The sequence below is a fragment of the Balearica regulorum genome, chromosome 4 (genome assembly GCF_011004875.1).
Source record: "Balearica regulorum gibbericeps isolate bBalReg1 chromosome 4, bBalReg1.pri, whole genome shotgun sequence".
NCBI lineage: Eukaryota > Metazoa > Chordata > Aves > Gruiformes > Gruidae > Balearica > Balearica regulorum.
The window spans coordinates 43,163,085-43,177,439 of NC_046187.1; the positions used below are offsets into that span (position 1 = coordinate 43,163,085).

Sequence of the window (14,355 nt, forward strand, 5' to 3'; positions counted from 1 at the left end):
GACTAAAACAAAGTAAGGGTTTTTCAGTGGCCTTCCCAACTAAAAGCTGACAGAAAAAGCACATGGATATTCCAAGCTCAGTTCAGACTTTGGAGGACTTCTGCCTGGAATAATTCTGCACCTTAAATGCAGTCTCAGGTTTAATCCAGACTGCAAGCAATTTTCCCGGTATTTTTCCAGTATTCTCGGTATTTTCCCAGCCTGCCAGAGAGTGAATGCAGCACGTGGTATAATCCCTAGTCTTAAAGGCAGTAGCCAGCTGGGCAGCAAAGCTAGCTCTAGTGTTCCGATTTTTGCCACATCCAGATTTTGGTACAATGGCCTGGTTGTGGATCTTGATGCCTGTAGGCTGAAGACCTTTACCTAGCCTGACTCTATCATTTCTCCCTTCCACCAAATCTTATCATGACATATTCCACCCCCTGCATCACTTTTAGTCCATTTTCTAATCAGCATATTTAATTACATACTGCACTGCTGTATGACGTCCTCTTCCTTTGCTCTGCACGGGATGCCTGAAGAACAAAGTCAGGTTTGGGTACCTCCATGGACAGGAACAGAGAGGGAAGAAAAGAGCCTCCTTCGAACTGGTATTAGATATAGCTGTTATTCAAGTGAACTGCAACAACCAGACCCTCGATTCCAAGAGAAGTCTCTCAGTACTTCAGGATGTCCATCAGTAAATGTGTACACCCAGTTCGGCAACCACAAAGCGGCTGTAAGCAGCTGGACTGTGTTAATATGGAATCTTCAGGAAATTTTACTTTCCATATTTTACTGTGATTTTGAAGATTTCAAAACTTGACTAACTGTGGCTATTTCTTTGTAAGAATGGTAAACAAGTCTAGTCCTGAACCATATCAAGGAGTGGCTAGTGTTAACATTGATAAACTTTGGTAAAACTTCTTTTCTGTCTGAGGGAGAATGTCCTAGTTTTTTGGGAAATAATGAGCTAACCAAAATATTCATAAATAAAAAAGTTACAATAGATCAGGAAATCCTAGCCCGAATGGTGAACAAGATGAGGGTAAAAGATACACTGCATATTAAGACTGATGAATAAATACAACCTTACAGTACCATTGCATTCAAATAGCTACTTGGGAAGCTATGGTAACTGTTGCTTAAATTCTTGAATATTGCTTAATTCTAAAACTGGCAGTACTGGAAATTAGAAAAGGTATTTGAAGAATAACTCTGATTCCTATAAAATATAGCTAGGTTTCACATAGTAAATTCATAATTATTTTTATGCACAATATATCAAATCTCTCTTTCCTGTATCCTCCTTTCCTTGACTATTTTAACATCTCCAGTTTTTCATTTGATACAATATTATCAAGAATTTCAAGTCTGATTTCCTTATTTTCTTTTTTGTTTCAGTCTAAGCCTTATGATATGGTCAATATTAATTGGAATTATGACCACTCTTTTAAAAAATTCTTATTAGACTCTCACAATTACTCAAAGGTCCCTTTTACACACTTGTATTATGAAAAATCTTGGAAAATATGGCACAGACAATAGCAGTCCTAAACACTTGTTTTACAATAGAGTTTGTTCCTTACTGCTGAAAACATCAGTGCCCACCAACTTAATTATCTCCTAAGTACTCCTCTATGCAAACCCTTACAGTTATATCTTTGTCTAGTATCTTAGCACAGGACAAGAACTCTGTCACCTGTAGTTCCTCAATTGCCTCCTATTTCAGCTACCTCTAAACTTCTCCTTACATGTAAAGTTATATGTAAAGTTTACTCCTCCCCCTCCTTTCATTCCCCAGTTCCCTGTTGTAAACGATTAGCCTTCAGTATCCAGTTACCTTGTGACAGGACAGCAAAAGTCAGGGTAAGTCAAGCCTTAAACACTTGCATAAAACAAACAGGGCAGATAAACAAGAAAAGGTATTTTAGATCAGCTGATAAGAGTGCAGAAAGAACAAAAATAGCTTCAACACCCTTGTGTTAACCCATGCAAAACAATAAAGTGCCACTAACATCAGAATGCATTTATATTACAGCTAGGAAAAAAAGAACAAAAAAAATAACCCCAAACCAAACAGTTTAGAGCTAGAACATCATAAATTGGGTCAGCTTAGCATATTTCAGTACACAGTTTCTGACATGGCTGCTATACTAACCTTGGCTGGTCAGAACACCCCAGCTAGCTTTTCGTTTCGCAGGATTCTCCCCTATACCTTCTACACGTCTTTTGGGGAGTTTCTGGCTCCTCTGAGCAGCAGGGTTTGTTGGCATTATTTGTCTCTCGAGGAAAGCCTGTCTGTCATTGGTGCAGGTACTCTGGTCTGACGAACGTCCTCAAATGGATTTCTACTACCTTTTCTCCTCCTTTCGCTTTTTCACAAAGGATCTTGCTGTACTTGCTGTAGAATGGCTACAACACTGAAATCCATTCAGTAACATTTACTAGCTTGGACTAGTGACTACATAGTGGGGGAAGGGAAGAACTGCTCTAGCATTTTCTATTTTTAAAACGGAGAAAGAATCAGCTTAGCTACAGACATGAGTCTTAACTATTTACAAGATTTAAATGGAAAGAAGGTGTTAATTTTTTAATCATTTAACCAAAAAAGAAACAGATTCTTAATGCATAAATATTTGATGCTTTGTTGCTTGAATAAGAAGCAACCTAAACCAGAAAAACTAAAACTGTTTTATCAGAATGGCAATTCTTTTAATAATAGAAACAATAATTATTACTGCATCAAGCTTTACTCATATGTAACTTGCAGTTAAGACAGACTTTGAAATTAGAAGAATCCATGAAACTATGAAGCATTTCTGGGTTTTTGTGGTGTGGGGTTTCTTTCCTGTTGTTTTTTGTTTTGTTTTGTTTTAAATAGGGGACAAGGTGGCCTACAGATGTTAACTAGAAACTATGTCCTGAATAAATAAAAGCATGGTCTGACTACCAAAAAATAAAAAAAAAGATCTCACTGGTTATTTTGAAAGTCTGATCCCATTATCAAAGTAAGGCTGTAGTCTTGTCAGAAAAAGCACAAGTCAGTATTTTTTTTTAATAATAACAAAAACAAGGGCAATCAATTACTAGTATAATTTTTTTTGTTTGTTACTATGTATCACACTGATACTATGCAACAGAAATCTGCAGGGAGAAGCAATCCATGATAGAATTCCAGCATGCATAAAGAGTACAGTGAATTCTCTGTACTAACAACATGTTAAGATGCTGCCTTTACCTCCCTGCCACTTCTTTCTAGTATTTCCTCACTATGCTCTTCTATTGATATAAAAACTAGCCATTTGTAAACTTTTTGAAAGGAAATTAGCATTACAGGGTTTCATTAGTACTACTCTTTTCAGGCACCTGACAAAAATTCATCCCTAAGATGTTGAAATAATACGCAGGTATTTAATGAAATTCTCTATATCCCTCTTGGTTTTATAGTTAGGTGGGGTAAGGGGAAGAAGAAGGAGCAGCTGCAAATTTCACCTTGAAATTACAGCACATGAGAACTGCCCTACTGGAATGGTGCTACACTCTTTACAGAACAGAAGCAGGTGGGTTTCTGCTATTCTCGCAAGAGAGAACACAACTGCACTCTCCCAGGCATTATGCTGCTTTCAGAAAGTTGTTTTCCCTCAGGTTTTATCTAGCTGAATGAACCAGAATATCTCACAGGCTGAAATAAACACTTCTACACATCCACCAATCAGATTCTGCAGCTAAGTCTTGAACAGAGCTTCTGCAAAAGGGCACATTATATCACTTTAATACTAGAATTACAGTGGGCTGGGAAGACAAGACCTACATGTTTTTGTAGGAGTTTAGTGGGTGAGGTTGTCAGCTGAGAACGAAGCTGTGTCCTTCTAGAGGAGTGGAACAAACCTGGAAGTTTATACAACTTGCTTTCCATAAATATTCCAGCCCCTCTGGTTATTATTCTCTTTTACTAGTCTCAGAAGTGTGACTTGCAGGAGCACGGAAACCAGCAGATACACAGCCAGCTGTCATGGCTTCAAAGTGGAAGACCCCCATGGGAGTCAGCAGCACCTGCTCACTCATGTCCAGAGAACTGCATAGGAAGCAATGAGCTACCAATTGAGTTAGACTACCCCCAAAATCTGCCACCTTCAAGGCAATGGTACTAGGAAAAGTATCTCTATTCCCTAGACACTTGCCACTCATTATTATTAAGTTATTTTGAATACTTTGGAGGACATCAGAATGCAATGCACAAAAACATGCGCTATCTTTTTTTTCATGCTTTAAAGAAGACAAAGCTTATCCCATTCAGGACTCCAGAAGCAACTTTGCACTAAATTCTACTAGGCACAACTATTCATCCTCTGGGCAAAAGCCACTAAAATGTCCTATTAAAACAGTACATAAAAAGTGAAAGCTAGACGAACATCAGAAATCGACTGGAAATGTCTTAAAAATATAATTGAGATGTTGATATAAAGAAGAGATGAACATACATTTAAAACTGTGGAGTAAGACTGAAGAACTCGCTATTTCACTTCCACCTCTGACATGGAATTGCTATGTGATCTTCCTCATGTCAGCCATCCATGCACTTGGTTACACTAGCTACAAAACAAAAATCAGTATCTCATGACTTCATTAGGTAATAAAACTATTAATATTTGAAAATACTTAGGCTTGACACTCAGATTCTGTTCCTCAGATTTTTCTCTCTAGAAGACACTCAAACACTTCCAAAATCCACCAGAAAATCTGTAACAGAAATCTAAGTAGATATCCAAGTACGTAGAAAACACAGTAGGCCATTACTTTCCCTGCCTCAGTACTCAAGCAATTAGGATAGCATTCATATTGTAGTCATTCATGGAAGCAAAGCAGCTACTTGCAAAAAAGCAGCCAGAAGAAGGGGCAGACACTACAGTCTCAGAGTAAGGAAACTAGAAGATTTTACTGATGAGTTTGGAACTCTGACTTAATCTAGCAGACAAGCTTCAAATAATCCACTATGTTGCATTTCACTAATATTTAGTTCTATTCAACTTTTATAATCCAGGGGAAGTACTGTGAAAGGAAACTTTAAAGTTATTTCCTTCACAATCTTTTTTATCCAGATTTTTATAAAAAGAAATGTCAGTAGTTTCAACATTTCTATGTCAGTAAATAGCTCTGAGTTTACAGGGGCAGCAGGTCTTAACAGGTGGCAATAAAAATGGAAAGAAATTTTTGTTCCTCCCTTTCAATGGGGAACTCATTCTATTTTGAAGACTGTTCTTAAGGCAGTAAGATGCAATTGTGATACACAAAAAACTGTTAATAAAAACAACGACAAAAAACCCCACACACCTTTCAGTACACGATGCAGCTTGATGCAGTACAGTCCAAACTACAACTTATCTTAGAAAAACTGGAGAAAAATGCACTATTTTAAAATGTCACAGATCAGCGTTTAGTGTGCAACGTTCCCCAAGCTAGCCAACTGATAAGCCACCTCGCTTCCCAAAGCGTTCTGTACTCTCAGATTCATTCTACTGTTATGACCAGGATTATTATGGGGTCACAGTGACTACACGGAACCTCGCACGCTAAATTCTGGAACGGGATTAGAAATTGCCTTTTCCTGCTGATGTGATCCACAACCATGAATCTGAAACAATACACAGGCTCCCTGGATCTCAGTGCCAGTACCCCAAGAGTTGCTTGTCATTTGACATTGCCAGAAATGAACCAGCAGAGATCCTGAACATTCCTCCCTGTAGGAGAAGCCAAGACGAAGCAAGTTTTAGAAATAACTACAGAAACATGGTTACCAACAAAAACATAGCATCCTAAAAGGCTGCAGTGGCCACAGTTACATCCTGCAGTACCAGCTCAATGCTAAGGAAGGTTAATGTGCCACAAAAATACAGTGATAAAGCTCCAACAGCAGGACAGAGAAAGGACTGGAACAGCTTTTTTTTTTTTTTTTTTTGTTAAAAACAAATTCTTGCATCAAGCCATATTTCATGGCTGATGCAATGGCATTGTAAGTCATTAGCAATCAACCAGAAGCTTAGGCATTACCCAGGTGTCACCAACCACTCCTCTGTCATCCGCATCTTGCCAAATGCCAGCAGATACACAGACAATACTTAAAATGTCATTAGATATTTAAGCATAAAATGACATTTCTTTATGCCGCTATAAGCGCCAAAAAAGCCTGTTACACACTCCTGCTCTTTATACAGTATCATTACTGTCTCTTAGCTGGAAATCCAAATTATTATTGTTGTTGTTGTTATTATTATTATTATTATTAAGATAGCAACAGCATGGATGGCCAGTAGTTTTCCTACCTTTTCCCCTGAGATTTTTACAGTTAGGCCTTGTATCCTTGGATGCTGGGAATCAGAATGGAAGGTTTAGAAAAGATTTAAAATTCTGATATGATTTTCTCTGTCTCAGCCACCACAGAAGTCAAATATGGAACAATGACACATTTACTACATTTCTTGGCTTGTGGATTTGCAGTGTGTACCTGCCAGAGCTCTTCAGGCAGACAGGCAGTGGTAACACAGAATATTTGCTAATATATGGGCTAAAGAAAAACAAATCAAGCAGTCATGCTGATGAAGCTAGACAAATCAGTTACCAAGCAGGCCTGGGCTTCAGATACTGACAGAGAAGACAGACACAAGGCATGAGACCAGCAGTCGGCATGGGAGTGGTATAGAGCACCACAGAGTAAATCTTCAGCCAATTACTGTGAGAGAACAGCCATAAAGAGATCATATCTACTGCCAGAAAGACTCCAGACATAGCAAAGAAGAACATCCACTAGTGCAACAGATGCAGCATGCCATAATGGATTTATGACCAACCAGCCAGCATTGCTGCAATCATGAATAGAGCTCAGTACTTAGGCACGTAATGCATTCCCCCAAAGCCATCATCATCTAGCCCTGGCAGAAGTTCACTTGCTGCTTGCCTGCATTGCAAATGTTTGAGAACATCCCCTACAAGAGAGGAGTGTGAATAGCAGGACCCTGGCCATAACAAGTTTATGGTTGAGGGAAGGAACATCACCTTCAGGGAGCTATGCTATTTTGGTCTTCCCCTGTTGCCTTGTGCCCCACTGCTGAAAAAAAAAAAAAAAGACCAATGCATATGGCATGTTTGAGCTTGCCCCAATCCAGTACTAGAGTTTCCCAGCAGCTTTTCTTTAGGATCATGTTTCAGTCTTATTGCTATGCACCTTCAAAAATCCAGGTTTTAAGCTACATCAGAGTTCACAATGTTTCATTTTGTACTTGTTTGCAGTACAAAAGCTTATTATTAATTTAATCCAGAAAAATAAAGAAATCAGTTGAAGGGGATTTCCATGGGAGTTAACTTAAGGCTGCGCACATCAAGCAAGCCAAAAGGACCTAGGCTGGTGACAAGTTAAGGTCCATCTTTAGAAAACACACATTTCAAGGAGGTGCACATAAAGGACGCTAACCATAAAGTACAGCTTGTGGTGATGCTCTTCTCAAGGAGGTCCTGACATACAAATATAGATAGAAGCAAGAAAAAAAAAAAAACCAAACACAAAGGAATCCACATGATAGGGTATCTCAGTTCCTTTCAGGGAAGCAAGTATGCAAAGAGGCTCCAGCAGATATATTCACTAGAAGTTTCTGTAGCCTCAGAGATTTTCTTTAAGGTGAGGGAAGAGTCAATGTTTGCCAACAGATGTGCTTGGGTTTTGATGTTGCAAATAGGCTCTGGCCATGCCAATCTAGTTGCATCACATAACTCTCACCAAAATCCCTTTAAAGTAGATTATGTTCTTCAGAGAAGAATGGTTCTGGTATCTTGCTGATATCTGATATCATTTGCTTCATTCTAAGCAAGTGTCATCTTGAGATTTATTTTGCAGTATGACTCTTCTTTGGCAGTTATTTGTCATACTAGGCAAGGTTATTTAGCATATAAGAGAAGGTGATGAGCTCCATCAAAAAAGCCTCCCTTCTGAACTTTCAAAAAAGAACATTCCCACTAACTTAAGCATTTTTACACCATTAGCTTATGTGCTGCATATGAAAAACAAATGCTAAATGTGGTGCCTTACACCAAGTGGTATGGTGAATAGGTATGCCATACAATATTCCTATCATTACTAAATGAATCTCTATTGTATCCAGGAAGCTCGTAGAGGTCTCCTATGGCTTTTATTAATAGAACTGTGATCTCTGTGGAATGCAAGTTGAGAAAATGCCTCATGCCTATCGTCCCTACCTAACAACTGTTGCTGAGTGACATTATCAATTGCAACTTGTTAGAATAAAATAATAGGAAAACTTTGCTCTAATCATTCACTGCAGTTCAAAATGTAATCAAGCTTTCCAAACTGCAGATTCTCTAGCAGTGAACCATAGAATTATTTCCTATTTATGAGTTGTATTTAATGGACTGGTTTCTTGGGTTCACCCAAGCAGTACAAGAAAAAGAAGGAAACAGAAGACTTCAAGTCTCATAATCATGAAAGGAAATGGGGACTCCAGTCTTGAACTACCACAATCCCATGGCTTTAGAGTAACTAGGAATAACTAGTACACTGACCATTCCTACCATGCCTGGCCAAGGCAGATACAGCAAAGACAGGTAGCTTAGAGCTTGCTGTGTTCATTCAAGAGTAGACTTTTTTAAACTTAGAAGAAATCAGGGCATATTCACCTCTCCAGTTCTGCAAAAATACTATAATATATTTTGAGAAGTTACACTCAAAAACCACAAATACAAATTCAGCTTTCAAATAACCTTCAAATACTACTTTAAAATACTATAGGGGTTTTTCTGCAAAGACAGTTGACATAATTAAAAAAAATAGGATATTAAAGAAAAAGAATTTTATGTTGTCAGAACTACTTAGCTTGTACATCAGACCTCAGGTATTGTATAAGTACATGACTAGTTGTTTGTCATTAATGCTATATTAACTTCTGCAAAATGATTCTTTCATAAGAAAGTTCCTCTATACCACCTTCTGCTTGCAGCTAAAGGCATTTTGGCAGTTACTGAGTATCAGGTTTAATTTTGATAAAATAGACTCTTTTTGCCTTATAAAAAGTTTATGAATGGGAACTATACCTCCTTCTATAAAGTTATCTGTATTATGAAAGTATGAACTTTTCCAAGCTCTTATCAGTATTTGTCAGTAGAGTTTATATCTCACGGACCCAAAACACCTGACAATGAATTAACTCTTAAGATTTGATACACACGTACACTTTGAAATCACTTCATACCACAGCGCTACTACCTCATCCTAAAGCAACTCAACTATAAAACTCAGCTGAAGCTCCAACTTAGCACTTGCATATACAGAGCACTTTCACGATACAACCAGCTAGTTGGTATAGTAGCAAGAGTCTAAAGGTTGCTCTGGATCCTCCGGTTTGTATCCAGCAACAGCTGTACAAAAGGCTGAGTTGTTAACTCTTCACAGGTCTGGAAACACAGTGAGAGAAGAAATCTTACTGTGCAGATTACTGTCACTGCAGATAGCCTTCTAAGGGGCTGGTTATACGCAAAGCTAATTTGCAATTAAGTTCATTGTTGTAGGTAAGTTTGTAGGGCACAGAATTTTAAAATGGAATAAATATATATGTGCTATGACTTTTTCCATAAATAAATAAATAAACAAAACATTGACTTTTGTGAATTTTCTAGCGTAATGAAAAAATACATGTTCACTTCAACACAATAAAAAAAGAAAAGCTAGGCACCATAACCTATTTACAACACAGCTATAGTCCCTGACTGCAAAGCACTTAGCTCTAAACAACTAATCAGTCCCTTTCAATTCCATGGGGCAAGTATGTGTATACGAGTGTTTACCAAATCAGTGCCAAAGGTAAAAACAATCCAGTAAATGAGACCTTTATAACAGAATGGATCCCTTTTTCACTTAATTCTTTTATGGCAGTAATACCACTGACTTCACTGAAAAAAAGAATTCCGTTCTGATAGTTTATTAAGACATGCGGTTTTAATCCACTTTAAAAAAGTGTAAAAGACCACGGAATTCTGCCCTGCATGTGATGCTGCTCAGTTTTTTTAATATTGTGGATGACAGGATATTATACTTATTATTATAAAATCAGTAGATGACACTAAACTGCAGGTGCTGCAACTGCTCAGAGGGAAACAATTCAAAACAGACTTGAATAAAACGGAGAAATTTTCTGCTGTCAAGAGCATGAAGTTAGCTGTAGGCCAGCACAAAGTATTACACTTAGGAAAAACCAAATGCACAGTACAGTGACTCTGTTTTAATATGGGGTTTATAGTAGGCTACAGACTATATCCTTAATACTCTACTGTCGGGAAGGAAAAAAAAAAGGGGGGGAAAAAACAAGCATCATTCCAGGAGGTATTACATAGGGTATCATATATATGGCACATGACATAACTGTTCCACTTTTATATGACTAATAGTTCCACTGGTTGCACTAATAAAGTCTCAGCTGGAGCACTCTGTTTAACATGGGGAATTAGACATCAATAAAGATGTCTATGAACTGTATATTTATTGGCACAAGTCCAAACAAGAGCAACTACAGTAATTCCAGGTCTAAAAAACAAGACTTAGGAGGACAGATTAAGTCAAATCCTTTATTCTAGAAAAGACAAAAACAGTAGAGGTAGGAAAATGCATGATAATAGTCTTTAAACTGATTACTTTTCACACATGGAGAAAACTTATAAATTCCTTAATCCTATTTTATGTATTTAGTTTGCAGAAATAAAGAGTTAGGTAGGCCTTGGGGAAAGTGGGAAGCATTCTAGTGATGAGAATAGCAAAAATTGTAATTGGTTGCATAAGGACACTGCAGAAATCACTATGCATTTTAAAAACAGATTAGACAAACATTTGCCAGACAACGCATGTATATATGACCCTTGAGCGTCCAACTAATCTCTCAAGGTGCCTTTCAGCTGTACACAAGAAAAGTAAATAAATTAATGTGACTTCTATTTAGTAGCGATCTTATATGCACTTTTCTGGTCTTAGCTGATGCTGAACATTGATCTAGTTCTTATACTTCTATGCCACATACACAGTATAATAATTTCTAATTAATTATTGGGACTCTATCCCTATCCAGCTGTTCACATACATATGAGATCCAAAGGATAGATTTAACACAGTAGATCGGTGACTATCCATACTGGAGAGAACATATTCCTGAAATATTAGGGAACAAAATATGACCTGTTTCACTTCTACTATCTAGCAACAAGACCACAGTAGGCAAATGACACAGGTAAAGCTGTCTCCTTGTATTCAACAAAGAACAAGCCACAATTCAGTCAGCCATGAAATGCGTGATCCCTGGGCCTCAAATCCTGTACTGACCTATATATTTTCAGTTCGATAAAAGGAGTTCCACCAAGTACTACTACTCAGTACTTAAAATGTCCTCAATTATACAGGATTTATAAAAGAAAGGCTTATTTTAACTCAAGAGCTCAATTCAGTAAACATGAGATAATGCCTGTGCCTAGTAGCACATTATTTCCAAAGTCTCTTTTCTTCTTTAAAACTATAGCACTCTATCCTAGCCAAGCCATTATAATAGCAAAAAGTAATTTTGTAGTATTACACACAAACCAGCACTAACAGAATTTTAAGGGTATGTAATCAGGTTAAAACTAGAAAATGAAAACTAACATTTCCTCTAATTAGAATTACTTCTTGAAACACTATAAACTTCAATTGGGCAATGATAGGCTATTTTTCTGGTTTGGGGTTTTTTGTTTTCTGCTGAGGCTTCTCTATTATTGAATAAGAAACAAAGAACTGGATCACTAACTAGGAGGATAGTCAGTATTTAATTTTATCAGTTAACATTACAACCTGTACCTTCACATTACTTATTGTGCATCTTCTAGACGTTACTTTCAACAGGATATTTTGTACATGGTATTGTCTGCTGAGGTATCTCTGTACTGTATTTCACAAACATAAACAGACCAAATCCCACAACATGGTATGAGCTGAGACAGTATCATGCCCCCTTCTACAAACATAGAACAAAGGTATGGAAAAGATGAGATAAAATTGTAACTTCAAGGAGCCTTATTTGCATCCCAAAGAGCAAGGATTGGTCCTGTTAATCATGAAAAATGGCTGAATTTGCAGATTATATAAGATTAGCTGAACATTTGCTTAGGACTGTTCCAAATCCAGACCCCAACACTGCCAAGTTGGGTAGTGAAAAATTAAGACGCACTGGTGTCAAGTTGTAAAAAGTACAATTTAAGAACAAAATAGTTGCATTAACTATTTTCTTTTAATAAACCAAGCAGAAAAACAGAAACTCTACCATGTGTTTGAGCCTTTAAATCAATATAAACTTCTGCTACCTGAGCAAAACAGTAACCTGCAAGAGCGATAGATTTTCTTTTGTATGGGCCAGCTACTAGAACGCTGAATATACATTTATTTAGGTACAATAGTTCAGATATTTGATGAATGACCAAACTAAAGTCTTCTGGATTCAGCAACAGGTAACACTGTAGAGACTATTTTACTTTCCAACCTGATGCATGTTATTCCTTTCCTTCTAGTTTTTCTGAGTCTTTTTCCTTTAGATTCTATGTCAGTCTTCCCAGAATGAGCTGCCTTAGAGCTAGCCAGCAGTTTTTGACAAAAAAAATTTCTTGATTTCAAGTAAGGGCTACCACATTCACTGCAAGTACTTCTGCCAGTGGGATAGTCAGTCAGTCTTTCCCATCCTACTGTAATGAGTACACATACATACACACACACCCCCACATACATATATATCTGTACACAGACACAAAGACACATGTGTAATAGTTCAAATTATATGATTAACATACTCAGCTGTAAAAACCCTGGATTTCAGAACTTTCTCTCTAAATTGTGCAGAGAACACATAATATAGATCCACCTCAAGTAAATCTTCTGCAAAGCTAATTCCTGCTTTAGGATGTAAGCCGCGCTCTCTGGTTTGCAAACTTAAATACATACATACAAAATGTCTAACTTTTGTCCCAACATTGAAGATTGAAAAGATCTTTACATTTGAAATTGTTTCTGGCTCATTTCTACACATTCCCGCTTTGCATTTAACTTGGATTATTTCTTGTTTTTCACAGTACCTAGGGATGAGTGGTGAAGGTGGTAAGAGGCAAGACAAGTCCTCCTGTTTCATTGCCTAACTGAAACTTGATGTCATCCCAGAACACAAGGAAGAACAAAGACAAGTGAGGCAGCAGGGATCCCAAGTTGAGCAAAAACATGGCTCAGTCATGCACTAGGACACCACAATCGGGAAGAGAATGTTTTCTGCATTCTGTGACCCAGAAAAAGAACAGAATGAAAATGGTACTGGTTCACCATAGATGAGCTTGGGGGAACAGTAGTGCCCAGCTCTGCCAAAGTTTTCCCTGAGCAAACAGAAAAAGGAATTTTCACAACAGCTTTCAACCTAGTAAAATTTGACGGGTTTCCACACAGATGTCCCAAAGCTCACCCTGACAAACAGTAAGCTTCCTGATATGTGCCAAGGCACTAATTCAAAGGACAGAAGGACTATATCTTCTCAAATAAATTATTATAAGAAAATTTTAACTTAATCAAGAAATAACTCTCAGAAATATTTGGACTAGTTTCACTGAAGTATTGCAAAATAATCACACGCCAAGCATGGAAAATTTCAACCACAAATGGGTAAGCTGGGGAACCATAGAAGCAATTTGGAAAATTGTCTTAGATTGGGAAGTATTTGACAATCTTAAATATAGCCATATTAAGTATAGGCCTCTCTCCTAACAGGACATTGGCTGTAACACTTCAGTTTTATTCTGAACTTAATAACCTTTTAAAACAAAGCTTAAACAATCTAACAACACTCCTTCAGATAAATTGTGTTAAAAATCACAGCAAGAACTACAGAAAAAACCCACACATATCATTTGACAAACTGAATATAAATGAGACTAGCAGATAAATAATTACCTGGAAAAAAACACAGTAACAACAGAAACCCCAAACAGTAGTGATAAGATAGTAAGTACATATATACCTTGTCCTTGAGGAACTCCGTAAAATTCAGCAGCTATCCTTGCTGCTTCCTTACGGTTTCCTTTCACGATGTAGAAATGACTAAGTATAGCGAGGCTGATCTTCACAAAAAGTTTAAAACAAAAAAGGGAAAGTATAGTAAAGTAGACATTGGATAGCTGCTGGGCAAAAGGGCGACTTTCTTCTATGACAGTCATTGCTGCAGCAAAATCTCTCTCAGTGTTTGGGTAGGGCTCTCAAATGTGTTGATAAGATCATGTGGCTCCAGCCACGCACTCTTGGGAACAACTGGTCCTGAGGAAAGAAAA

The 14,355-nt window shown here is 37.5% G+C and overlaps 1 protein-coding gene across 11 annotated transcripts in view; it reads right to left on the reverse strand.

The window, feature by feature from the left end:
- The window catches only part of ASB5 (ankyrin repeat and SOCS box containing 5), a 42,258-nt gene that overhangs the window by 13,895 nt on the left and 14,008 nt on the right, over positions 1 to 14,355 (reverse strand). For 10 of the 11 annotated variants that reach the window (XM_075751919.1, XM_075751916.1, XM_075751914.1 and 7 more), the window contains one exon: positions 14,049 to 14,341. In XM_075751919.1, coding sequence (XP_075608034.1) covers positions 14,049 to 14,244 — 196 coding nt within the window. In that variant the 5' untranslated portion in view covers positions 14,245 to 14,341. Of the gene's footprint in view, positions 1 to 2,140; positions 2,500 to 14,048; positions 14,342 to 14,355 lie in introns of those variants that run through there. The other variant, XM_010307641.2, reaches the window with a different exon arrangement.